We start from the raw sequence: 25,378 nt of genomic DNA, 5'->3' as shown, positions 1-25,378 counted from the left end.
CTCAGTCTATTGGACATCTGCCTTCAGGCCGGGTCGTGGTTCTACAGTCCTGGGATTGAGCCCCGCATTGGGCTCCCTGCTTAGTGGAGAGCCTGCTTCTCTCTCTTCCTCTGTTGCTTCCCAGGCTTGTGTGCGCTCCCTCCCCGCCAAGTAAATAAAATCTTTGAAAAAATAAATAAACCTGACTGCTACAGTGTAAACTAAATATTTAAGGGTTAAGGATGCCTAACAAAAGGAAAAGAACCTGTTAACCAGGGAAGACTCCTGGAAAAAGGTTAAGTTTTGAGTAATATTGTAAATTTTATTTTCAATATGGTAAAAGTTCAAAAATTATTAAAGATATGTAGTGATGGGTATTTTCCCCTCTCATTCCTCATTCCCTGTTTCCCCGTTTCTCTCTCCGGGAAAAGTCACAGGTATCAGTGTCTTGTGTATCTTTCTGGTGGGAATCAAGATACCAAAGGCAACAAAGGGCATAGATTGTTAGAGAGCAAAGAAGAGCTTTTATTATATCTGTACCTTGATAGGGGGCCAACTTGCCATACTTCTTCCTAAATGTGTTCCCTCTTAGAACACTCATAGTGAGTTGCTGAGCTCTAAGGACCCTGGATCACCTTTTATAAACTCCAGCAATTTTTCAATATCCAGTTTTCTTCCCTCTTCCTTTTCTGGGCTGGGACGACCTCCATCGAGATCTTGCCTGATTGGCTGCTCTCTGGCCTCGCCAATGGAGGAGGGAAAGCACCCCACCCTTTTCTGGGGAGAAGCCATTGAGCCTCTTAAAGTGTAGCCATCCTACCACATTAACCTGGCCGTGAAGTAATTAGGAATTCGGGAAGTGCCCCTTCTGTCGGCTTTGGAGGCCTTCTTCAGCTGCCAGCTGTCCCAGCCTCTCTGTGGGGATTTTCTGCAGCTGGAGAATCCTTTTTGGGATTTCTCTCAGCAGTTTGAGCACTTTCGCTATTTCTTGTCTACCCAACTCATGTCACCGCCAGTGGAGATACACGCCTTCCTTCTCTCTGGGGCTATTGCCATAATCAACCCCCGGGTCTCCACGCCCCTGTTTCCCCAAGTGTGTGGCGGATTTGGGGGTATGTAATCGCAGACGGGAGGAATTAGTTCCCGCGGAGGCATTGTGGTGGGCTGGGTGGTGGGAGGCCCCACGGGGCCAAGGCCCGCGTTGACGCTTGGGTCTTGTGAGAAACCCGCCGAGCCTCCAGACTGGAGCAGAGAGCACGGCGCAGCGGGCTTGGGGAGCCGGGGCTCGAGGTGGGGGGCGCCGGGGCCGTTCCGGGAGCCAGGGCAGGGCGGAGGGCGGCAGGCTGGGGGCCGCCTGCGCGGCTAGCGCCCCGCGGCCCGGCCCAGGACCGCCGCCAGGGAGCGCTGCGGGCTCCCGCTCGCCCGCCCCCCGGTAGGCGGGGCCGCGCTCTCCCCGCAGCCGCCGCCGCAGCCGCCGCCTGGGCCGCCCCGTGTCCCCGGTGGAGCCGCCGCCGCCGCCGCCGGGAGCTCGATGCGGACGGAGCCCGGGCCGGGCCATGGGGATCCTCAGCATCACGGACCAGGTCAGCCCTCCTGTTCTTGCCCGCTTCCTCCTTCCAGGGTCCGGCGCCGCCGCCACGCGAGCCCGGGGATGTGCGGCCTAGGCTGGGCCCGAGCCCGGGGCTCCCGCTGCTCCCGCCCCGCCCCACGCCGTGCTCCCCTCAACCGAGCCGGTGTCCTTGGGGGCCTGGCGACCGACCAACATGCCGCGGGAGTGTCCTCTGCAGCCAGGACCCCAGAGCGGAGCCCCTCCAGCGACGCCCCTCATCAAACCAGGTGTCCCCCCCGCCCCCCACCGCTGGTTCCGTTCCGGCCCGCTTTCTCTGAACGCTGGTTCTTCCTGCAGCCGCCCCTGGTCCAGGCCATCTTTAGCCGAGATGTGGAGGAAGTGCGTTCCCTCCTCTCGCAGAAGGAGAACATCAATGTACTGGTGAGTTGGGATCAGGGAGGATGGGGAGCCAGTAATCTGGGCCCTGGTGTTCTGGACCCCTCCCAACCAGTGGGGCGGCTCCGTGGCTCCTTGGCTCGGAAGAAGCCGCAGCTCTTTCTACCCAGGGATGGGCGCCTGCTCTACATTTGGAGATGGAGAGCGGGTCAGGCTTGAAGCATAGACCAGTGGAGCTGAGGATGCCCAGAAACGGTGTTCTCTTCTGAACCATCAGTATCTGCAGCGCCCCCACCCCTCCTGGAAGAAGGAGACTGCCTTACAGCCCCTTGGCCCTGACCCCCTGACTCCCTGACTCCACCCTCCCTAGGTGCTTGTTTTGACCTAGGATAGGGATTTAGGAGCCTGCAGAACCTAGGGGAAGAGGTGGGGAAAGGCCTGGAGCTCTAAGACTTGGGTTGGGGTCCTTGATAGTTCACCCTCCGGCACAGCTGTTTTCTGCCTTCCCAGGACCAAGAGAGGCGGACCCCATTGCATGCTGCTGCCTACGTAGGCGATGTCCCCATCCTCCAGTTGCTACTGATGTCAGGTGAAAGTGGGGAGCTGGAAGGTGTGGCACCTAGGGAGGGGACCTGAGGGAAGAGCCTCCCCCCCGCCCATCCAAGAATTGTTCTCTGGTACTTGTTCTGGGAGAGGCTTCATCTCTATCCATATTCCTTAGCCTGATTACTGGCTTCCTTCCCGACTTGCTGTCCACTTCCCACCAAAAGAGGAAATTATATCCCCACAGGTGCTAATGTCAATGCTAAGGACACACTGTGGCTGACTCCTCTTCATCGTGCTGCTGCTTCCCGAAATGAGGTATTGGCCTCCTCTGCCCTTTCACCCTTTCAGAGAGGATGAGTTGGTTAAAGGTAGAAGTTAAGGATCGGAGAGCCTCAGCTGTCTGCTTACAAGCGGGTCTACCCCTAGGTCAGGAGACTAGACCTTGGCCCCTCCTTCCTACCCCTAGAACTGGCTGGTAAGGGGGGCTGAGTGTTGCCAGCTGATTTGACGTCAGGGGAGAGCTTAGCACTGGGCTGGCAGACTGCAGGGGGCCCTGCTGCCAGGCCTGAGTGACTCATCCTTCCCTGGGGGGCCACCTTGGAGTCTGATACCCCTCTGGGCACTGAGATTTCTTACCTTGTGATGGAGGGATTGAGGGTAGTGATCTGTTGCATCCCTGCCCCTCAAGCAGCATGAAAGTTGACAGTACAGAGGTCAAACGTGCCTCATCAATTGGGTCCAGCAACCCTGAAGAGAAAGGGTGGGGTGGGGGGAGGGGGTAAGGAGACGTCTCCCTTAGTTCCATGGTCAGTTCCCTGGCTCCAACTACCAGGGGAGAGACTAAGACCAAAGGGAATGGGGGACCAATGGGAATGTGGTGGGTTGTGATTAGGAGGGACCCTTTAGCCTGAGTTTTAGAGAAGAACCAGCATCTGTTTGCTTACTGAGGTAACAAATGATTTTGGTGCCTGTGGAAGGACTGAATGAGGGTATTTGGGGCAAGGTAGCAGGAGCGTGTATTTTTCCTAGTGAAAAGTAATGAGGGATTGGGATTCTCTATATATGTGGATTTACCTGGTCGTAGCTATATGTGTGGGTGAAGATTTTCAGGGTCTGGGTTAGGGAGTGATACCAGGTGGTTTGAGGAAAAGGAGGGGACTTCAGCAAGGTTGGGAAGATTTTAAACTCTCAGAAGATCCAGAAGATGGGGGGCGCCTGGGTGGCTCAGTGGGTTAAAGCCTCTGCCTTTGGCTCAGGTCAAGATCCCAGGGTTCTGGGATCAAGCCCCGCATCTGGCTGTCTGCTCAGCAGGGAGCCTCTTCCTCCCCTCTCTCTCTCTGCCTGCCTCTCCGCCTACTTGTGATCTCTGTCAAATAAATAAATCTTAAAAAAAAAAAAAAAAAAAAGATCCAGAAGATGGGAAGTAGAGGTTGAGAGGCTACGTTTGTTGGAAAAATGAGAAGAGACTCTGTGCTGGGGGATGGGGGTTACGGGGGGATTCCACGGGGCCACATGTGCCATGCTGATCTGTTCTTCCCTCCATTTGTTTTACTTTCTACTTCCCCTCTCTCTTCTCTCCTATCCCCTGCTCCTTTACAGAAGGTGCTGGGACTGCTGCTGGCACATTCAGCAGATGTGAATGCCCGGGACAAGCTGTGGCAAACACCACTGCATGTGGCTGCTGCCAACCGGGCCACGAAGTGTGCTGAGGCTCTGGCACCCCTGTTGAGTAGCCTCAACGTGGCCGACAGGAGTGGGCGCAGTGCCCTGCACCATGCAGTGCATAGTGGGCATCTGGAGGTAAGGACTGCTCCAATCCATACCCAGCTGATCCCCATCCCATCCTGTCCTGGCCCTTCCCTTCCCTTCCCACCCCACGTACCATCCTCTGCTTCTGGGCCATCAGGTCTGGGGGACAGCAGCCTGGATAGACACTTGGGCTCGAGCACCAAATGAATGGTTGGGTTAGATTGAAATTCTTGACTTGGACTTAAGTCCAAGGTAAACTCTCTAAAGTTGGATGGAAAATGTTTATATACATGCCTCTTTCAGAAGTGAGTGTCCCTGTTTTTCAAAATGTTTTAGAAGGTTTTTCAAAAGAATTTAAGAACCGGCAGATCATAGGAAGAGACTCTCTCAAATTTCCCTCAAACTTCCAAATCTGTATGGGATCTCCTGCTTAGTATCTGCTTCCTCTGTTCCCTTTAGTTCTCCAGATTGTTCTGTTCAAGAACAAAGACATTTGGCTGCCTCAGCCTTTTCAGGAACTGAGGCTTCTGCCCTTAGGTACATTGAAAGCACGAACCTGGCTCTGAACAGGTGTCTTTCATATCCTCATACAGACGGTGAACCTGCTCCTGAACAAGGGAGCCAGCCTCAATGTCTGTGACAAAAAGGAGCGGCAGCCTCTGCACTGGGCAGCTTTCCTGGGTGAGAGACGGTTCATGGAAAGAGGAGGAATTTGACATTTAGGATTTCTAAGGCAGGGATGGGGATTGCAGCCTTTGGAGAGAGGCACTTGGGGTCTTAGTTCACCCTCCACACCCTTGAGAGCTTCCTCTTTCTTCCTAGGGCATTTGGAGGTCCTAAAACTGCTGGTGGCACGGGGAGCGGACCTCGGCTGCAAGGACCGCAAGGGCTATGGGCTGCTCCACACAGCTGCGGCCAGCGGCCAGATTGAAGTGGTGAAGTACCTGCTCCGGATGGGGGCTGAGGTCAGGGTGCTGAGCCCGGGAGGCTGGGTGCTAAGGGCAGGGAGTTGGGCGTCGGGGTCTGTGTGTAGAGACGTAAGGTGCTGGGATTGTTGGAGCGATTGGGGGAGGTCAGCAGGATACGGTGAAACGCGGTGAATAGCGCTGGCTATAAGGAAGAGGCTCAGTCTATTGAGTCAGGACCCTGAGGTGTCTTGGGTGGTTGTTGGAATTCTGGGGTTCTCTAGGCTATCCGTGCTGGCTTCCATTTTATTTAAATTGATATTTCCCTGTGCCCTTATCTGCACCCCTGGAAATCCAGATCGACGAGCCCAACGCTTTTGGAAACACAGCTTTGCACATCGCCTGCTACCTGGGCCAGGATGCTGTGGCCATTGAGCTGGTGAATGCAGGAGCCAATGTCAACCAGCCGAATGACAAGGGCTTCACGCCACTGCACGTGGCTGCAGTCTCCACCAATGGCGCTCTCTGCTTGGAGCTGTTGGTCAATAATGGGGCTGATGTCAACTACCAGGTGCCTGAAGGGATGACGCCACAGCCTGGCTCTGGGAGTGCTGGGAGAGGAATCTGGCTCTGGGGGTCCTGACCATATCTTCCCTTCTGGATAACTCTGGGGAATCGTGACTTGCCTCCTAGGTTGATCAGACCTTGCCAGGAGAGTATGGGCTGAGCAGATGTCCACAAGACTAGTCCATCCTCAGAGATGTGTCCTTTTGAAAGGGGAATGGGGTCTTCTCAGTGCCTTGTGCTGAAAACAAAAAAATTGTCATATTTTCACAGAGCAAGGAAGGGAAAAGTCCTCTGCACATGGCTGCCATCCATGGTCGTTTCACCCGCTCCCAGATCCTCATCCAGAATGGTATGAACTTGGGAGACTTTGTGCTCTCTTTTCCCACTTCCCCAGAGAACTCATCCCTAGAAACCCCTTTGTTTCCTCATTCCACCTCCCACACCCCCTTCCAGCCAGGATGAGCACCTGGAGCTCTGAGCAAGGTACCTGTGGAAATGGCCCTGGTCTGCCTGCCCCTAAGGCTTACAAACAAGCTAACACCTGTGGAAGGCGTGGCCTGGGACATGGCATGAACCAAGCACTCACGTGGTAGCTAGGTATGTGAGTGGTCTGGAGCCCAAGGTCAGCCTGAGTTTGTGTGCTTCCCCTCTCAGGCAGCGAGATTGATTGTGCCGACAAATTTGGGAACACGCCACTGCACGTGGCTGCTCGCTATGGACACGAACTGCTCATCAGCACCCTCATGACCAATGGCGCGGATACCGCCCGGTGAGTTGGGGTCCTTTGGATCTGTACGGGCTTCTCACTTCAAACATGGAGGCACAAAGAAGCTTGCCAAAAGGAAGCTTGCTGAACCCCACCATCTCCTGGGCTAGTGGGAGGGGGCCTACAGAAAGGAGGTCTATAACCAGTCTCTCCTGGACCTAAGGACCGAGTTCCTCAACTTCTCCCCAGGCGCGGCATTCACGACATGTTCCCTCTGCACTTAGCTGTTCTCTTTGGATTCTCTGACTGTTGTCGTAAGCTTCTTTCCTCAGGTATGTGCTGACTGTCTGGGGGGTTGGGCAGGTGTATAGGTGGGTGCAGGCCTCTCCCTCTGGTCAGGCCCCTCAGATGGGATCCGTGGCTGTTCTGGCCCTGCAGGTCAGCTGTATAGCATTGTATCTTCACTCAGCAATGAGCACGTGCTTTCAGCTGGTTTTGACATCAATACGCCTGACAACCTTGGCCGCACCTGTCTTCATGCTGCTGCTTCTGGAGGGTGAGTTCTCTTCTGTCTCCCAGGCACTGAGATCTGGGCAAGGGTGTGGGCCCGTCTCTGCTGCCCAGATGTCTCCCCATCACAGTGCGAGCAGTCACAGCAGAAAGGACTGTCTGCGGCGCCATCCTTCCTCAGCCTCTCCTTGTGCCTGTGGCTTCTCTCTGAGCCTCTCGCTCTCTTAACCCTCATCCTCTTTCCTTTCAGGAACGTTGAATGTCTTAATTTGCTGTTGAGCAGTGGAGCTGACTTGAGGAGGAGAGACAAATTTGGAAGGTGTGTTGATACGCAGCAGTAGATGTGGGGAATGTCATCTAAGAGAGACAGACGATGGAGGGAGTGATAGGGGTTTGGAGACTAAGTGGGGAGAGTACTACAGAGCAGCTCCAGGCTGCTCCTCTGGTTGCCTTTGGGTCTGCCCTCGGCTCTTTTACCCACCCTCCTTGCCTTCTCCACAGGACCCCACTGCACTACGCAGCCGCCAATGGCAGCTACCAGTGTGCAGTCACGCTGGTGACGGCTGGCGCGGGCGTCAATGAGGCCGACTGTAAAGGCTGCTCTCCGCTCCATTATGCCGCTGCCTCTGACACCTACCGGAGGTGAGAGTCCCACTTTGGCCTTCTCAGCTCCACTCACCTCCCTGAGCCTCCCCTGACTTCACTGTCTGTACCCCAGAGCGGAACCTCACTCATCTTCCAGCCACGATGCTGAAGAGGACGAGCCACTGAAGGAGTCCCGCAGGAAGGAGGCCTTCTTGTGAGTAGTTGAGCAGAGCCCCTGGATGCGCTGTCCCAGTGGCGTCGGCTCTGGCCCTGACGCACTCCCACCCACTCCGGATCCTGCCACCTCACTTCCGCTGCTGGCAGCTGGCCCGCCTGCAGTACGTTGGGTGCACTCTGAGCCCAGTCCTAGACTAAATATTGTGGGTACAAACCAAAGTAGGAGACCTAGTTCCTTCCCTCAGGGAATGGATGGCCTTCCTGAGAGAATCAGATGAGCTAAACACACCAAATCACTTATCTATTCCAGAAGAATTGAGGATTTACTTATTAGGTACTAAGTACTGTGATAGGTACAAGGATAAAAGATGAATTACTCTTGGGGTCCCTGGGTGGTTCAGTCAGTTAAGCATCCGACTCTTCATTTTGGCTCAGGTCAGGATCTCAAGGTTATGAGATCGAGCCCCACTTCGGACTCCGAGCTGGGCTTGGAGCCTGCTTGAGAATCTCTCTCTCCCTCTCCCACTGCTCCTTCCTGCATCTTACTCTCCAAAACAAACAAACAAAAAATCCTCAAATTTCTGCCCTTTGAAAACGAATAAGCTGTTGGGAAATAAAAATGAAAGGGCATTTACACATTCTAATGTTAGATATTAACAATAGGGAGAATAGTGCGGTGCATGTGGAAACTCTAGACTATCTTCACAGTCTTTCCGTAAATCTACGAGTGTTCTGAAAGGAAAGGGTAGTTTTTCTTTAAAGAAGGATACTCCAATCCAAGAAACTCAACTGTGTGACTTTTGACAACTTAACTTCTCCGTGCCTCAATTTACTTAACCATGGTAGGAATAAGAATAGGACCATGAGAGCATGATGCAGACTAAGCGATTTCATACACTTGAAGTGCTTAGAACAGTGCTTGACATGTAGTAAGTGCTGATTATTATTATTGCTGCTAGTACTTCTAAGCTGACCCTCTAAGAAGGGTGCCAAGGGAGCACAGAGGAAGAGGCACCTCACTGGGAAGGTTGGGGAAGGCCTCACAGAGGGGAGGAGGCAAGGAACAAGCTTGGGATGGGTAGGACTTCTTCAGAGAGGTTGGAAGGAGAAGGCATTCCAGACAGGAGGTCAGTGTGTGTGGAGGTTGGTGGAAAGTGTTGGTAACTAATAACTATGCTCTAGGTTCTCCAGGAGAGCGTTCCAGGGATAAAGGAAGGCACCGAAGCCAGAGTAGGGCTGATGTGAAAGAGGTGGTGGGTCTGGAGCCAGGGTCGAATGGGCAGGAGTTGGCCTCCGTGGAGCAGGGGACGGGTGTTGGGCAGCTGGGCCTGGAGGGGCTCCCTTGCCCCTCTCCTCTGCACTTTGTACAACTGGGCCCTCCCCTGCTGGGCCTGTCCCTGCCTCACAGTGTGCCCCTGTCCCCCAGCTGTCTGGAGTTCTTACTGGATAACGGTGCAGACCCCTCCCTGCGGGACAGGCAGGGCTACACAGCTGTGCACTATGCAGCCGCCTATGGCAACAGACAGAACCTCGAACTGGTATGTGCGGGATCTGGTGAGGGGCAGAGGAGAGGGGCAGGGCACGCCATCACCTTTGTGTTTGTGGATTCTGAAACCGAGGGATGGTTGACTCAGATGTGGTCTCTAGCACCAGGGGCTTCGGGGGTGACTGTGGGGGGGGAGGGGTAACATCTTAGAAATTCAAGAACCTCTGCCCCTACTTTCCTGTCCATTGCAGCTCTTAGAAATGTCCTTTAACTGCCTGGAGGATGTGGAGAGCACCATTCCAGTCAGCCCTTTGCACTTAGCTGTGAGTCCACAGTCCTTTCCCCCTGCCTTCCTTGTCCCTCCCTGCCCCAGACCCACACACAGGCATGAGCACTTGGGAATCTGTCCTAGCTTCTGCCTTCTTGTGGGGATGTGGCAAACAGGCAGTGGTCTGGGGAGGTCTGGGTGTGGTACAAGTCGAGAGTCTGAGGGGCCCGAGCTCGTGGGGGGGACTGCTGCCTGGAGTTTCCCCATGGGGCCCAAGAGAAGAGTGGGGACAGTGTCCTCAGCTGTATCCATCGGTTACCTGTACCCCCCGCCGCCCCACCCAGGCCTACAACGGTCACTGTGAAGCCCTGAAGACACTGGCCGAGACGCTGGTGAATCTGGATGTAAGGGACCACAAGGGCCGGACCGCGCTCTTCCTGGCCACCGAGCGGGGCTCCACCGAGTGTGTGGAGGTACTTACAGCCCATGGCGCCTCTGCACTCGTCAGGGAGCGCAGACGCAAGTGGACGCCCCTGCACGCTGCTGGTGAGGACGCCCTTCAGGCGCTTCCCTCCCCTTGCTGGAGGGCATGGAGACGGGTCCCAGACCCTTCCTGAACGGGCTTAGGGTTGGGAGTGGAGCAGGGCAAGGAGAATGGAAACTTCAAGTTCTGATTCGTGGCTTCCTGTTCCCCTAAGACTTCGGCCTGCCTCTCCAGGTCTTCCCTTAATCTTCACCCTTGAGTCCTTTCTGCTCGACCTGGCTGCCTCTTTCCCCTTGACTGTGCCTTGACCCAGACCCTTTTCTCCTAGCTGCCTCTGGCCACACTGACTCCCTGCACTTGCTGATCGACAGTGGGGAACGAGCTGACATCACAGATGTCATGGATGCCTATGGACAGTGAGTGTGGGCCAGGGGCAGGGTGCAGCTTTTCGTGTCCCTGCGGGCCCTCACCTTTCTCCTGCCCCCTCTGTAGAACCCCACTGATGCTGGCCATCATGAATGGCCATGTGGATTGTGTCCATCTGCTGCTAGAGAAAGGATCCACGGCTGATGCTGCTGACCTCCGGGGCCGCACCGCCCTCCACCGTGGGGTGAGTGACCTCCTGGGTGGGGCTGCTCACTGACAGGCCTGGACTTGGGAACACAGGACCCATCAGCAGTAGGACAGCAGACTGTCTAGCAGGTGGGCCAGTATTTTGTGCCCAGAGTCTTAATTGGGCCTTACTGTGTTTGCTCCAGGAGGAGTACCTGACATCTGTAGCGGGTCTCCCCGATTCCCTTGCTTCGTTATCTCATACAGCCACATGCTCGCTACCCAGTCCCTGCCCCAGGAACCCCAGCCCTGGTCCTGGCCCCTGGCTAATGATGCCACCATCTCAGGCCTTCTCCACCATCAGTTGGCCTAAAGCTGTCTCCTCCTCAACCCAGGGGATGCTTCGATCCCTTCATCCTCCAACACTGCCATTTGTCCCCTACTCCAGAGTGCCAGAATTAACTCTTACCCTTCTGCTTGTCTGTTGGCATAGAGAAGAGGGAGGCAGGAGATGCTGACACCTAACATTTAGAGTTGGCGCAAAGACAACAATGGGCACCCTGGAAGTGGTTCTCATTCCGGGGTGAGCTCTGACGACTGGCTGTGAGGCAGGGAATGGCCCTGTGCCCTCCCTCACACCGTTACGTCGCCCACAGGCAGTGACCGGCTGTGAGGACTGCCTGGCCGCCCTGCTGGACCACGACGCGTTTGTGCTCTGCCGAGACTTCAAGGGCCGCACCCCCATTCACCTGGCCTCAGCCTGCGGCCACACCGCTGTGCTGCGGACGCTGCTGCAGGCTGCCCTTTCCACAGACCCCCTGGATGCTGGCGTGGATTATAGTGGATACTCGCCCATGCACTGGGCCTCCTACACTGGTGCGGGCCTGCGGCCTTGGCGGGTGCGGGAGTCGGGGTGCGGCATGGGGGAGGGCAGAACAGAACAGAGACTGAGGCCCTGTGGAGTTGAGGGAGGGACCCAGGTGAAGCTGCATCTGGAAGTGGGATGTCTCAAGATGGCACCGGACAGAGGTGGTCTTCGTCCCTCTCCACCCTCCACTGTTCTTCCTTTCTCCTGCTCAGGACATGAAGATTGTCTGGAGTTGTTACTTGAACACAGCCCATTTTCATACCTGGAGGGAAACCCCTTCACTCCTTTGCACTGTGCAGTGTAAGTCCTTTCCTGCACCTCCACCCTGCTCGGGGGTCTGGGACCGGGGCTTAGGACAAGCATTTCATTTTCCTTGTCCTTCCTGCTGACCCTTCCTCCTCCCCCAGAATTAATAACCAGGACAGCACCACAGAGATGCTGCTGGGAGCTCTGGGTGCCAAGATTGTGAACAGCCGAGATGCCAAAGGACGGTGAGTGGTGGAAGGCTTAGAGAAAAGGCTCCATTGCCTCTGGCCTCTTTCTGCTCAGGTGAACGAGCCTTCCCTTTCCTCTCTGCCCTGACACCCCCACTCCCCCGCAGGACCCCTCTTCACGCCGCTGCCTTCGCGGACAACATATCTGGGCTCCGGATGCTCCTGCAGCATCAAGCCGAGGTGAACGCCACTGACCACACCGGCCGCACCGCGCTCATGACGGCGGCCGAGAACGGCCAGACCGCTGCTGTGGGTGTGTAGGGGCTGTGTGTGGGAGGGGGAGCTCTCCTTGTGTTTCTGCAAGATGGGGCAGCCCTGCCTGTGCCATGGCTCAGGAAGCAGGAGGCATGTCTCTGGGTAGTTCATTCTCTGCAGATGGCATGCAGAGTGGATGCAGATGGGAGGACCAGGAGCCGGGAGGGCTCCTGCTCTGGAGGAAAGGCATCAGTCCTCTGCCCTCTTTCTCTTGCAGAATTTCTGCTGTATCGAGGGAAGGCAGACCTTACTGTGCTGGATGAGAACAAGAACACTGCCCTCCACTTGGCTTGTAGCAAGGTATGGCCTTGCTACAGGGATGGCGAGGGCTGTGTAAGGGGCAGGGCTTGATGAGGGGCCGGGGGGCAGTGGGAGGGTCTGCCCACCTTGGGGGCAGACTGGAACAGCCATCAGGATTGTCCAGCCTGCATAGCTCTTTGTCCTCCCACTACCCAACTCCTGCTCTGCAGCCTGCCTGCTTCCACTCCATCTCTGTTCCTCTCCCTCAGGGCCATGAGAAATGTGCCCTCATGATCCTGGCAGAAACCCAAGACCTTGGCCTTATCAATGCTACCAACAGTGCGCTGCAGATGTGAGTGCCTGGGGAAGGGGGCTCCTGGCTGGGGGAGGCAGGTGGGTGAAGAAAGAGCCACCCACCTTCCAGGGGCTCTCTGGAACTCCCAGTATTTGTTTAGCACTCGGGATACTCCGGCTGGAAGAGGAAGGGCAGCTTGGTACCCTACTGATTTCTTGCTCCTTTTTCCTTTCTTCCAAGGCCACTCCACATTGCTGCCCGGAACGGTCTTGCTTCTGTGGTGCAGGCCCTACTGAGTCGTGGGGCCACAGTGCTGGCTGTGGATGAAGAAGGTGGGTGGGGTCCCGAGTCCCCCGCCTCTCCCGGGTTTGGGGTCAGGGACACTCTTCAGGAGGTGACTTCTTAACCTTAACCTATAAACTGGGGTGTCTTTTTTCCCCCAGGGGAACTCTTCAGAGCAGGGACGCAATACCAATACGCTAGAGTCTCTGAGGGCAGTCTGACAGAACTAGGCAGACCCAGCACTGTCCTCAGGAAGACCTCCCACACACCTCAGCCTCCCAGCCTTGTGTCCCCGGTGCTCTACCCTTTACCCCCCACCTTAACAGTCTGCCTGTCAGCCCCCCTGGGCCCTCGTTGGCCTTGAATTCTGATGGTTCTGGGTACTTGCCTGCCTTGGCTCCCCTCCACAGATGAGAGCAGGAGAGCTCAGGGCCTGGGGGAAGATGGGTGGGGCCCTGGGGCTGCAGGACCCCAGGCCTCAGTTCTCCCCCTCTGCCCTGCAGGTCACACCCCAGCGCTGGCCTGCGCCCCCAACAAAGATGTGGCAGACTGCCTGGCCTTGATCCTCTCCACCATGAAGCCTTTCCCACCCAAGGACGCCGTCAGTCCTTTCAGCTTCAGCCTGCTCAAGAACTGCGGCATCGCAGCAGCCAAGACGGTGGGTGGCTGCGGGGCCCTGCCCCACGGGGCCTCCTGCCCCTACAGCCAGGAGCGGCACGGCGCCATTGGCTTAGACGGCTGCTACTCGGAGTAGCCCCCCTTCGGTGTCCCTCCCCCTGCCGGTGGCTTGATATCTTATTCTATTTATTTAGAAAAAGTCTATACATTTAGGGCACTTTAAAGGAGAACACGACTGGGTGGGGGGGACAGAACGGGGGGGAAGAAGCACTGGGGAGCAGCTGCTCACCCCTTTGCCACACCATCCTGGCCTGGCAGGGGTCTGGGACCGACAGGGAGCACCCCAGGCCCTTGGCAACCCCAGGGCAACCCCTTCTGCCAAGTGTCCCCAAATGATTGCTAAATGCCTGGCTACCCTCTCTTTTACCCCAGCTCTCGGTTTCCCTTTCTGCTGCCAACTCCCCCTTCCCTTCCCTCTGTCTCTCCTCTCTGGGTCCCCCTGCCCCTACTGCCAGGCAGATCCCTCCTCCTCTTCCATACCCATCACTGCCTCCCTGCTCGGCTGGCCCCTCCACCCCCGCAGCAGTGAGAAGCCTTAATTTCTGGTACTGTGTGAGCACTCTGGGGGTGTCCCCCTCCCCCTTCAGGGGCAGCTAGTGGATGAGGGGGGAGGGTATTTAGCACTGGGGCCTGGAGCTTTTCCCCCACTTCTGTACCCTGTCACCCCTAAAGTTCAAATGCAACACACTTGAAGCAGCAACTACTGTACCTGGGCCCCAATCCTGCACTCTCCCCTGGCTCCTCATATGCAAATCAAGGGCTGGCTCTGCCCCCACAGCCTGCTCCTCCCTGACTCCCTGCCTCGCTGGCCTGGCCCCCTAACCACGCACTTTAACCTTGCTTCTTTCTTTTCACTTCTTTTGGGAGGGCAGAGCCTGTGGCCATTCCCGCCCTGGCTCCCCCTCCCTTGACTTTGAGGCTTGTCATGAATTTTTAAGTAAGCATTTTATCCTTTAGGGGAAGAAAAAAATTAATTTCCTGCCCATTTCAAAACCACAGCCCTAGTATGTCCTGTGTGTTTCAGGCATGTGTTTGCATGTGTGGGGAGGGAAGGACCGTGTTCTTCCTCCTGTGCCCCCCAAACCCCATAGTTCCTCTGTGCCCCCACCTTCCGTTATGTCCAAGAGTACCCACCGCCCCCAGTCACTCCTGATCTGAAGCCAAAGATGGTGGGAGGGGCAGGGCAGACTAGGGACCGTGGCGACTCTGGACCGGCTTCCCCTCCCGTGTGAGGATGAAGCTCTGATCTAGGGAGCGATAAATACCCTATGAGGCTTGGTCCCTGCCCTCCCGGCCTCGGGGAGAGATGGGATTGAGCGAGGGGCCGCACTGAGAAGATTCCCAAAAGTCGCACCCCAAAAGCCAAACTGGGCCGGAGTGAGGAGGGGGCAGTTTTCTCTCTAAATGTAGCATTGAATTTGGCCCTGGTCCCTTCCAACGCCCTGTCCATCCATCTCCCAGCTAAGCCTCCTGGACAGTTGGACCCACTCCCACAGCCCAGTGTTCCCTTCCTCACACTCAATACCTCAGCCAGGGGCCAAGACACAGAACTTGAATAGAGGTCATGCCCCCTCCACTCCCACAGTGCACCCTTGCCCAGTTTGGCTGCCATCAGTATTGTCCCCTGAGAACTGGACAGGCTTCGTTTACACAGTACAGGGTCCCCCCTGCCCCACCGCCGCCCGGGGGATCCCTCAGTTTCCTTCCCCCACCCACGCTTGCTTCGTTCACAACCTCACCCACTTTTCAGTCGTGTCCCCTGCAAGTCTTGCTGCCCTCACCAAGGGGGTCCTGAGGGGAGGGGGGGCATCCCAGAGACCCCTCCCTCCCTAACAGATACCCTTAACCATACCTCATGCTGGTTCCCTGAAGCCTGGGGTGTTTGTCCAAGTCCTTATTCTTTTTGTCATGGTCTCTATTCCCTCTCTCTGTGTCTTGCTTCCCCCAAACCTCAGTTCCTAAACCATTTCAAAGCTTCCAAATGACCATTATTGGTGAGAAGGATTGTGCAGCTTTTAGTTTTTAGTTTTGTTTTCAAAGCCAAAGGGCCTTGCGACGCCCCTCTTGCCCACCTCCCTTTCACACCCTGCCCTCCCCAATACGACAATCAATGTGACCTCTCTTAAGGGCTGCAGCCCCCCCCACCCCCAACCCTGCTGGTTCTGAAAAGCTTGCCCTAATTTCCACTCTCCTCAGATCTTCCCATTCCACCCCCTCCCTCTCATTTTGGTGCTGGGAATTAGGTGACGGGGGGTAGGGGGGCAGGGGGTGGGCAGAGAGATGGGTCCTCCAGAGAAGACTCTCGGGGTATCAGTGGGGTATCAGTCGTGTTCTCCTTTATCAATGTTTGGCGACGACAGGAAGAATCTGAGTATTTATCAGGAGCCCCATTGTTTTGCTAGATGAGATTTCTGGCTGCTTCCTCTTCCCCCGCTGCCCCTTCAGCACACCGTCAGCAGTGCTGGGGCAGGTCGTGGGGAGTCCCCTGCCCCTCCTCGTCCGGCTGTGAGGAGGCGGCGTGGAGGACGAGCAGCCTCCTCTCCTTATGCCAAAGGAAATCCCACACCCCACCCTGGGCTCCCCAGCCCCTAGTGTTTTTTGAAGTGTTTTGACCATTCTCATGGCCACTGCATATTTATTTTAATGTTAAGATTTTTTTTTTAAACCTCTTTGACTTAAACGGGTGTGGAGAAGTAAAACAGGCAGAATGCCCCCCAATCTTAAGGGGGTAGGGTGGGGAGGAAACACCTCCTTCCCTTTGCCCTCCCTCTTCCCTCCCCCTCTCCCCACCGCAGCTCTAAAGCACTTGCTTCAAGTAATAAGCACTTTTGAGAAAAGGCCTATTTTAAGTGAGGACCCTGGGAGCAGCCCCAGGTCCCAGCAAAGGAGACAGAGCGAGGGCTACATAGGAGACAGGGAAACAGGCTTGTGAATCAGAGGGCGAGTTGAAAAGAGCCAGTTTTTAGTTTCTGATTTTTGGGGAGATGTTTCTGATTGGGCGGTGGCTTTGGTAGGGTTGTGTACTATCCTTCAGAAAAACAAATGGCACAAACTGTGGGTCCCAGGATGGGCCAACAGACCTGGGTCACTGCCACTGTCCAACTGAGACTGACGGGCCACCTCCCCCGCCGTGGCCCCCTGAGCCATAGGACTGCTGAAAACCACTGAATGTACAGCCCAGGTTGGGGTGGGGAGCAGCCCCTGGGGGAGGGGGCTTCTCCTTCTGTTTGGTGCTGTGGGGGGTGGGAGAGATGAGATGAGGGACTGCCACCCCACTTAGACATGTGTTTCTTGGGGTGGAGGGGCTGAGGAGGGCCTACCTCCCTCTCCAACCCCAGCATGGCCCCTCTTCCTTCCTCATCCCTATCCGTTTTGACTGTAAGTCCAGCTCACCTTTGCCTTCAATATGTAACCAAAGGAAAACTCAATACTGTTTCCACCGCTGTCTGCCCACCCGAGCACCTTCTTACTCCCCGAACCTAGAAGGGGAGGAGAGGCTGTGGGCAGGGTGGGGGGCGTGGGGCCAGAGTGAATGGTTCTGCAGCTGTACCCCCCGGAAGCCTCCGCTGGGGTCTTGGAAGGGGCCCCGCAAGCTGAGGGCAGGGCCTGGCTGGTGGGCCTGGGAGCAGGCCTGCTCTATCTCTGTACACAGGAGTGTTTCTTTGTCTGAATGACTCCAGTGACTGTGCTCCAGCAGGGAGGCCCCTTCCTCCTTCCCTCTCCGCCATTCCTCCCCCTCTCCCCACACCCTGTGTTCATCCCCACCTCCCTTCCCACCGCAAAGGAAAATAGCCTTACAGACCCTAGCCCAGAAGCCCTCCTCCTGGGGCAAACCAGTATAGGGGCCCCATCCCACCTAGTTTGAACCCTACCTTTTAAGAAGGAGGGATAAGGAGCAAAGCAGCCCCTTCCCCTCTAATTGTGGTGGCTCCAGCCCTCCGTGGCCTTGACCCAGGTTGGGCAAGGGCGGAGGCAAGGAATCTTTGAGGACCAAGCCCAGTGGTCTGGGAAGAGGGAGGTGGAGAGGGAAGGGCCTGACTTGGGGACTCCCTCCTCCCAACCCAACCCTAGAGAAGCGACCAAATCCCAGAGATGGGAGGAAGCTGGGGTGGGGAGGGTCTGTTCTATGAATTACTTGAAGGTACTGACTCCGAGGCTGCTGTTGCCCACTTAGGTGTGAGGGGGACACTGTCACTGCATTTGGGAGGGCAGAGGGTGGCGGGTGACGAGAGCATCTGCCCTTGGCCCTCGCTTGCTCCTGCTAGGCCCTTTCCCTGGGGAGCCTGGCTTTGCCCCCCAGGGAAGACAGGGAGAGCCTTCCCCTCCCATCTCCATCCCTCACTCTGGGCACCCTCTCCAATTGCACTAAAGTAGCTGTTGTGCCAGTCTTATCCCCACACCAGGGTGGGGGTCTCTGCTTCCAGTCCTTTCTCCCCTGACTGCCTCCGCTCCTGTCCCGGACAATCTCCTTGTTCCCCTGTATTCCTGGATAGCTCAGCTTTGTATGTGTGTGTTTCGGGGGGTGGGGGTGGGTTCCGGCTGGAGTGGGTTTGGTAGGGGTTTGGGAAGGGCTAGGGGCAAGATGGAGGACAGAGTCTCCTACCCCCTTCCTCAACTCCAAGCCACAGAAGCCTGGGAGGGAGGGTGCCTACTCTCGCCGCCACGTGTCTTGCAGATGTGCCAAAATGGGGGTGGGGGGGAGGGGAGGGGAGGGGAGGGGAGGGTGCCTGGCAGAGCGGCCCCCAGGGTGGCTCTCTCAAAGCAATACAGTTCCTCCGGCCTGGGGGGACGGCAAGACAGGGGAGAGGGTTGGGTTGGGGACCTGGGGGTTCCCTGTGTACAGCTGTGTATATTCAGGGGTGTTCTCTGTCTGGTACCCGCCGTGGGCGTCTCTGTGTGTGTGAACCCCCCTCCCCCGTGCCCTGCATGACCTGTGATGCTGCAGACACCACCATCCTGTGTGCAGGGGTGTGTTGGGGGCACCGAGGGGCATGTTCCATGTCCTGTCACCCCCTCCACCCTGTGACCCATGTACTCGGTTGTAGGAAGTAAAGAGAACTGAGCACAATTCACTGGATTCTAGTTGAATCTTTCTCTAAGCAATTTTCCCGTTCCCGCCCTGTACCCTGTCCCAGATCCGCCTGTGGTGCTAGTGTTGGGGTCGGGGGTGTTTAATGCTGGTGGGCAGCAATAAAGGGCAGGTCTGCCCAGATGCCTGTATCCCCAGGGTGCTGAGGGCAGCAGGAAAAAGTGGGGACCTTGCAGTGCATTTGCCCCACCCCTCCCCCCTCCCCTGGGCTAAAGCACAATGCTCTCCCTGCAGATGGACGCACCCTATCCCCTCCAGGCCCTGCTCCTGTCCTCTTACCCCGCCCCCACCTGCTTTGAGCCCTCCTCCCACCACATCCTGGTTTTCTATGCTGTTTTGGTGCAAGTACAACTGTCGTAGTCATGGCTTTGGGATGGGTTCTGTTTATTAAAATCCTGTTGCTCCTACTGGCCCTGTGTCCCGCCTCCATTCCTGTGGTTGGGGGGAAGGAAGGGCAACCTTTCCACTGGTCCCCATCAGCCATCAGAGACCGGGGGCCACAGCTGCTCCTCCAGCAGGGCTATGGTGACCATGAGGCCGCCCCCCAGCAGCAGCCCCATACCCTGCAGTAGCACATGGAGCATAGGGAGGGGCTCAGGAGGTCGAAGCAGGGCTGGTAGCTGAAAGAAAGGAAGAACGTCAGGATCCTGGCCTGGTCTCTACCCCCCGCCCCGAAGCAGGAGAGGGAGGTGTCGGAAAGTACCGGCAGCCCCTCCAAACTCCTCCAGGCCCTTGTTTCTCAGGCTCCACCGGACCTGGGGTCCAGCACCCTTCCAGGTGGCTTAGGGGAGGGGGATAGGGGACGGTGGAGGTGGAGGGACTAGGGACCGGCACCCCCCTCCCTGCCAAACCCACCTCCCTGCTGCCCTTGCTTTTCTCTGCACCGCCCCACACCTCTCACCATGTCCACAAGGGCCACATAGAGGAAGACCCCAGCAGTGACCCCAAACACCCAGGGAGTGAGGGGGACAGGGCCCAAACTGAGCCCCACCCCCAGGGCTGCACCCCCTAGTCCCAGAACTCCAGACACCAGGCTCAGCAGCAGCAGCCGCCGGAAGGACAGGCCTGCCTGGAGCAGCATTGCGAAGTCACCTGTGGGGACGGGGGTGGTGCGGGAATAAGCCAGGGCTGCCCCTCAGCCTCGTCACCCGCCGGGCTCCCAGCTTCCCCCTCTTGGAGGCCTTTCCTTTCTGGAGTCCACCCCACCCCGCTTCACTGCCATTCCTACCCAGTTCGTGGGGAAGTTCGTGGCAGAAGACGGCCAGGGTGGTGCTGAGGCCACTGGAGAAGCCATCGGAGAAGGCAGCACCTGGGATTGGCAGGGTTGGAGGTCAGTCTGGGGAACGGCACAGCCACCGGGCCTCCTCTCCCCTGGGTGCCCTCTCCTGGGCTTTGCCTCCCTCCTTCCCCTCCCCTCGCACCTATGGCCAGCCCATCAGTGAGGTTGTGCAGACCGTCTCCCAGGAGGACCATCCACGTGATGTGGGCACCACCACCACCCTGGTGCCCATGACTGTGGCCTTGGTGCCCAGCGGGAGCTGGGGCCGGTGGGGGCTGGCTGGCTTGCTCGCCACGGCCCTGAGCTTCTGGCTCTGCAGGAAGGACAAGGGCAGTGCAGGTGGCTGCAGGTGAGAGCCAGGAGCCTGCTCTTCATTTTCTCTGCTTACCTGGAGCTGCCTGTAGGGGCTGAAGGGCCGTCCCACTGCCATCCTCCAGGTCCAGGGTCGCTACCCTGAGATCCTTTCTTTTTTGCCTGCAGCATCTCTGAAATGGGAGGGTATCCCTCCTGGTGGGGGAGGCAGCAGAGCCAGGGGCTAAGGAGAGGCCGGGCTGCTCACTGGGAAAAGGATACCTGGGCTCACCTCTACCGCTTGGGGGTGTTTTTTTGGCCTCTCCACTCTCTTTCAGGGTTGGCACCTCCCTGTTTCTTGTTGACTTTAACTTGGGAGAGGAGGGGCCCTTTGGCCAGAAATCCTGGGTTTGTGCTGAGGGGCCCCAACCCACCCCATTAGCTGTCAGGTCCTGCACCCTCAGGCAAATATCAAGAGCGCCAGGAGCACCCTCGGCGCCTCACCTGGCTGGTGTTGGCCAGAATTCTGGGTTTGGTGGAAGGAGGAGAAAAGAGTATCACTCACTGGCCTGAACCCTCGACGCCGCAAAAGCCCTAGCATGTTTTCCAGCACAAAGAGCAGGAAGAGACCTCCAAGTACTGACAGTCCTGGTCCCAGGTCCTCCTCTGGTCGTCCGCTAGGTCCAGCATGCTGCCCCCCTTGTGCCTGCCAGAGAGGGGGTTCAGGGCAGACCCCAGAAGCCCGTGCACCTACAACATCTCCCTCGTGTGAGGGAGGCTGCAAGCCTTCATTCATTTTCTATCAGAAGGCAGCTGTGGGCTGCAGCCTGGGGCTGGGCGTGGAGCTCGGGAGCTGACAAGAAGGGGGAGGGAAGCCCTTGGGTACCCGGAGGGGGCTTCACATACATGTGGCAGCAGGTGAAGCACCGCGTCCCCACAAAGTGTGCCCACGGCCAGGGCCCCCAGGAAGCCTAGCAGGGGCCGCAACAGACGTGGTCCCAGGAGCCGCAGCAGGAGCAGGGAGAGGGGGGCAGGGAGGCTGAGCAGCAGGACTGCCAGGGCGCTATGAACCAGGGCTGGGGAGAAACAGGGACTGAAGTTAGGCTAGGGGTAGAGGGAGGACCTCGGAAGCAAGGTGGGGCAGGGATACCCTGCAAGGGGAGGCAGCACCCCCAGTGAACCCCCTTGCTTGGCTAAGGGCCCACTCTGTGCCAGGATTCACGGAGCCCTGCCACCCACTCTCACTGACCAGACAGAAGATCCCCTGGGGGACTTGGGGTTGGGGCCTGGATGCAGACACGACTGTCGATCTGATAAAGCAGAGCTGGACACAGCAGAGCAAACTGATGTGGGGTCAGAGGAGCAGCGGGGCTCAGGCCAAAATTGACCAGCAGCTGGGAGCCATTCAGACACTAGGGGAGTTGAGTTGGAGGTCACACACTGGGGCACCGCTGAGAACGGTGACTCAGATCTTTAATGTCTGTCCTTCCATTGCATGGACTCCTGGGTCTCTCCAGGGTCCCCTTTGCTCACCCCGGCGGGTGCATCAGGGACCAGGGATAGTTCTGTATGATCAGTAGGTATTAACTATTAGTGAATGTCCAGCCCAGTGCAAACGTTCAACTCAGTACAGATTGGGTGCCAATAAACAATGCCACCATCTCCCTCCCTCCCAAGCCCCGGATGACTTCGTTGACTTGGTGATGGAGTTGGTTGGATGGCCAGAGCCCTCTGTTGCAGAATCTTAGGAGCGCCAGAACTTGAAAAGCCATCCAACCTTCCTTGCAACAGCCCTGTCACATGTTCATCCAGCCTTGGCTTGAATGCCCCCTGTGATAGGGTGCTCACCCTCACCAGGCACGCTTTCACTGCCCTCTGGTGTGTGTAAAACAAGCTCACTTTCTGGCTGAAGAAAGCCTTCCTCTCCCTGCAGGTTTCCTCTCCGGAGAGCCAGCCTCAAATTCTACCCTGGGCTGTTTCTCTGGATTCTCTGCTTTGCCCAGTGTGGTCCCTAAGCCAGGTCTGGGAGATTTTGGTGTGGGCTCATGGGTGCTGAGCCGAGGAACCGTATTTCACTATTGGAATAACATACCCTAAGATCACACCTGGATTTGTTTATTTTTTAAATTAACTGCATGAAATTACTCTTAAGGGGCACCTGGGTGGCCCGGTCTGTTAAGTGGCTGCCTTTGGCTCAGGTTATGATCCCAGGGTCCTGGGATCAAACCCTGCGTAGGGTTCCTTGCTCACCGGTGAGTCTGCTTCTCTCTCCCCCAGCCCCTGCTCTCTCTCTGTCTCTTGTGCATGCACTCTCTCTCTCTAATAAATAAAACCTTTTTAAAAATAACTCTTTAAACCCTTTAGGCCATCTAAAGCCCATGGTCCTTACCCTGTACCTAGATATCACCAGACTTACATCCTCATTCAGATGGTCAGCCAGTGAATGGTCCAACAACAGAAGCCTGTGAAAGAGGTCCAGGCCCGAGGGTGCTGGCCCATGGGGGGATGCTGGGGCCTTTGGCTTCTCTGGGTCACCCCATCCCGAGGGACCCAAAGGCAGCCCTGCCCAGACATCCACACTCAGCTCAGGGTCCTGTGATCTGGAATGGATGAGATAGCAAGTCAGACTAGCTCATGTTCTTTAAGAAACTGCCCTTCAGGGGTGCCTGGGTGGTGTAGTTTGTTAAGCATTGGACTCTTGGTTTCAACTCAGGTCATGATCTCAGTGTCATGAAATCGAGCCCTGAAATCAAGCCCTTAGTCAGGCTCTGAGCTCAGTGTGGAATCTACTTAAGACTCTCTCTGCCCCTTCCCCCTGTTCTCTGTCTCTCAAATAAATAAATCTTTAAAAAAGAAGAAAGAGGGGCGCCTGGGTGGCTCAATGGGTTAAGCCTCTGCCTTTGGCTCAGGTCATGATCTCAGGGTCCTGGGATCAAGCCCCACATCAGGCTCTCTGCTCAGCAGGGAGCTTGCTTCCCCCTCTCTGTTTGCCTCTCTGCCCACTTGTGATCTGTCTCTCTCTCTCTGTCAAATAAATAAATAAAATCTTTAAAAATTTAAAAAAAAAAAAAAGGAAGAAAGACACTCCCCCTTGAGGATCGTAGGGTGCTTAAGGGGGAAAGGAGGGTACAGCCACTAGCTGGAGTTCCTGGGACCCAGAAACCGTGGAATGTCAGTTCTAGGAGGATCTGAGAATTGTTGATTTATAGGAGGGTCTAAGAATAAGAATGGGGGCGTGAGAGTGAGAGAAATTGATGTGAGGTGGGGGGCAGCCCACCTCACATCTGAAAATGCTACAGATTGGGAACCAAGTCAGCCTGGAGGCATTGAGCACTGGGACTAAGAGCAAGGAGTTGAAACCCAGGGATTTGGAAGAGGGGAGAATTAAAAGGCAGTAGAGGCAAAGGGGGCCATGAAGGAATACAGGGAGTCAGGTTTTGAAAAATTTGTAATTCCAGGAATCTGATTTTAGGAAGCCAGAGCTAGGCAACTGGAGACTGATGCAAGCCCTGGGAAGAGCGGGGGATGTGGTATTTTGGGGTGGGGGAAGGGGTTAGTACCTGTGCGTGGAATTGTCTCCAGCTGGGGGTGCAGCCCGACCAGCTGGAGGCCCGTGGTGTCCCAGCCGAAGGGCTTGAACTCGGCCTAGCCCCAGGCTGTGGAGAAGCCGTGCTAGGCCCCCCGCGGTCAGTGTCCCGTTCTCTCCATACAGGCCAAACAGCTGGGCCAGGTAATGGTTCTGCTCCTGCTCAGCAGGGCCCAGGTTGGGGGCTGAGCCCCCTACCCAGCCCAAGGTCATCCACACACACAGGCCAGCCACCAGATGACTCCTTGGGGACCCCATTATTGGGGGGAACGGGCTAGAGGCTCAGCTTCGGGCTTCTATTCCCCTTGGAACATCCTGAGGACTGTGACCTGGAAGAACGAGGAGGAAAGGCCTGGGCTTCTGCTCTGCTGTCCAGCTCAGGCCTGGGGATTCCTCAGTCCCTGTACCGCCCTGCCTAGAACCTAGCTGCAGCCCCCATTCTAGCCTCCTTTCTCCCTCCCCATTGCCTACTTCTGGAGCAGCCTCTTATTTGCCAATTCCCAGAACACCTTCCTTGACCCAGAGTGCCTCCTTCACCTGATCCAGAGCTGACGGCCCATCCTGTCCCCAAAACCCCACCCTTCAATCCTGCCCCACCTCTCCATCTCCCCTCAAACCACAGGGCCTCACCCTCGTTAGCAGTGTGAGAGCCGTTACCTCTGGTCCTGGGCAGGCTTTACTGTGGACGTTAAGATGTTCCTGTGTCGGGAAAGGGAGCGGGGCTCAGCCTCCAGGCGGTCAGGTGGAATGGAGGCCACGTCAGATGGAATGCTGGGATGGACACCCCCCCTCCCGGCTCCTAGCCCACCTGCCTTGGGGCGGGGTCTGGGAGGGGAGGAGCCAGTGTGGGAAGGCTCACCTCAGAGAGGAGTTAATGGTTCACTGGTCTCTGGGGTGGGGGTCAAAGGTCAGTCTTGGCTGGGCCCCTGAGTAGGGAGGGGCCACCCTCTGACCCTGGAAAAGCCACGTGTCTAAGAAAAACCCGAGCCTGGCATTTTCTTCTAAATAATTCACCCCACTAACCCACTTGGTACCATTTCAGCCTTTCCCCCTGTATATCCTCTCACCACACCCCACCTTACATCTAGTACTGGGAGTCCTTCATTTCCAACCCCATTCCCCACATTCCCTGGGAAAGTGGGATCTGGGTGTTCCTCGGCTGGTAAGGGGGTAAAGAGGCAGATAAGTGGCAACCCCAGGGGCGTGGGGAAGAAAGCATACTTAGCAACTCCTTGTCCCAGCAGAGTAAGAGCCAGAGCTCTGGGAATCAGTGACCAAGAAGGGGGACGCTCTGGTGGAAAGAGGGAAGAAATAACTGGGCTCCCCTCAGATGTCTGACCTGGCTTAAGATCAGGGGAGCAGTCTGATTAGGGCAATTGCCTAGGGGGTTGAGGTTGGCGTTACCTGACAGCAGGACTGGAAGGACGCCCAGAAGAAGGGGGACACAGCCTTCTTGGTTCCAGCTGTGGGGGGGTAAGCAGGCAGGCTGGCGAGCAAGGGTCACCTGTGGGGCGGGGGGGGGGGGCGGGGGAGGGAACTACCTTAAAGGGGCAGGCCCGCTT

The 25,378-nt window shown here is 56.7% G+C and overlaps 2 protein-coding genes across 4 annotated transcripts; one reads left to right on the top strand and one right to left on the bottom strand.

The window, feature by feature from the left end:
- The first annotated feature begins 1,434 nt into the window (after positions 1-1,434).
- On the top strand, positions 1,435-15,756 carry ANKRD52 (ankyrin repeat domain 52). Its single transcript, XM_032874461.1, has 28 exons — positions 1,435-1,562; positions 1,886-1,969; positions 2,435-2,513; positions 2,715-2,785; positions 4,070-4,270; positions 4,813-4,900; positions 5,042-5,184; positions 5,483-5,695; positions 5,962-6,040; positions 6,346-6,460; positions 6,647-6,729; positions 6,836-6,953; positions 7,158-7,226; positions 7,409-7,549; positions 7,626-7,706; positions 9,096-9,207; positions 9,407-9,478; positions 9,768-9,969; positions 10,236-10,323; positions 10,400-10,517; positions 11,116-11,335; positions 11,540-11,627; positions 11,735-11,818; positions 11,929-12,074; positions 12,294-12,376; positions 12,586-12,668; positions 12,852-12,943; positions 13,397-15,756. Exons 1-28 carry the CDS (start codon positions 1,536-1,538, stop codon positions 13,645-13,647), a joined length of 3,231 nt encoding a protein of 1,076 aa, XP_032730352.1. The 5' UTR covers positions 1,435-1,535; the 3' UTR covers positions 13,648-15,756.
- A 3,271-nt stretch (positions 15,757-19,027) lies between these two features.
- Positions 19,028-25,305, bottom strand: SLC39A5 (solute carrier family 39 member 5). Of its 3 annotated transcripts, XM_032874463.1 has the most exons (13): positions 25,221-25,305; positions 25,038-25,107; positions 24,447-24,515; positions 23,791-24,145; positions 22,647-22,830; positions 21,480-21,642; positions 21,137-21,306; positions 20,796-20,936; positions 20,328-20,424; positions 20,082-20,252; positions 19,889-19,969; positions 19,562-19,752; positions 19,028-19,280 (listed from the first exon to the last, which is right to left on the bottom strand). In XM_032874463.1, exons 4-13 carry the CDS (start codon positions 24,072-24,074, stop codon positions 19,137-19,139), a joined length of 1,626 nt encoding a protein of 541 aa, XP_032730354.1. In that variant the 5' UTR covers positions 24,075-24,145; positions 24,447-24,515; positions 25,038-25,107; positions 25,221-25,305; the 3' UTR covers positions 19,028-19,136. The 3 variants fall into 3 exon arrangements, with proteins under 3 accessions (XP_032730354.1, XP_032730353.1, XP_032730355.1); XM_032874462.1 differs by lacking the exon at positions 25,038-25,107; XM_032874464.1 differs by lacking the exons at positions 24,447-24,515; positions 25,038-25,107.
- Positions 25,306-25,378: the final 73 nt, after the last annotated feature.

This window comes from Lontra canadensis, unplaced genomic scaffold, assembly GCF_010015895.1.
Source record: "Lontra canadensis isolate GAN:19392208 unplaced genomic scaffold, GSC_riverotter_1.0 scaffold53, whole genome shotgun sequence".
Taxonomy (NCBI): domain Eukaryota; kingdom Metazoa; phylum Chordata; class Mammalia; order Carnivora; family Mustelidae; genus Lontra; species Lontra canadensis.
The sequence above is the reverse complement of the archived record's forward strand: the minus strand, read 5'-3'. Positions and strand labels throughout refer to the sequence as shown.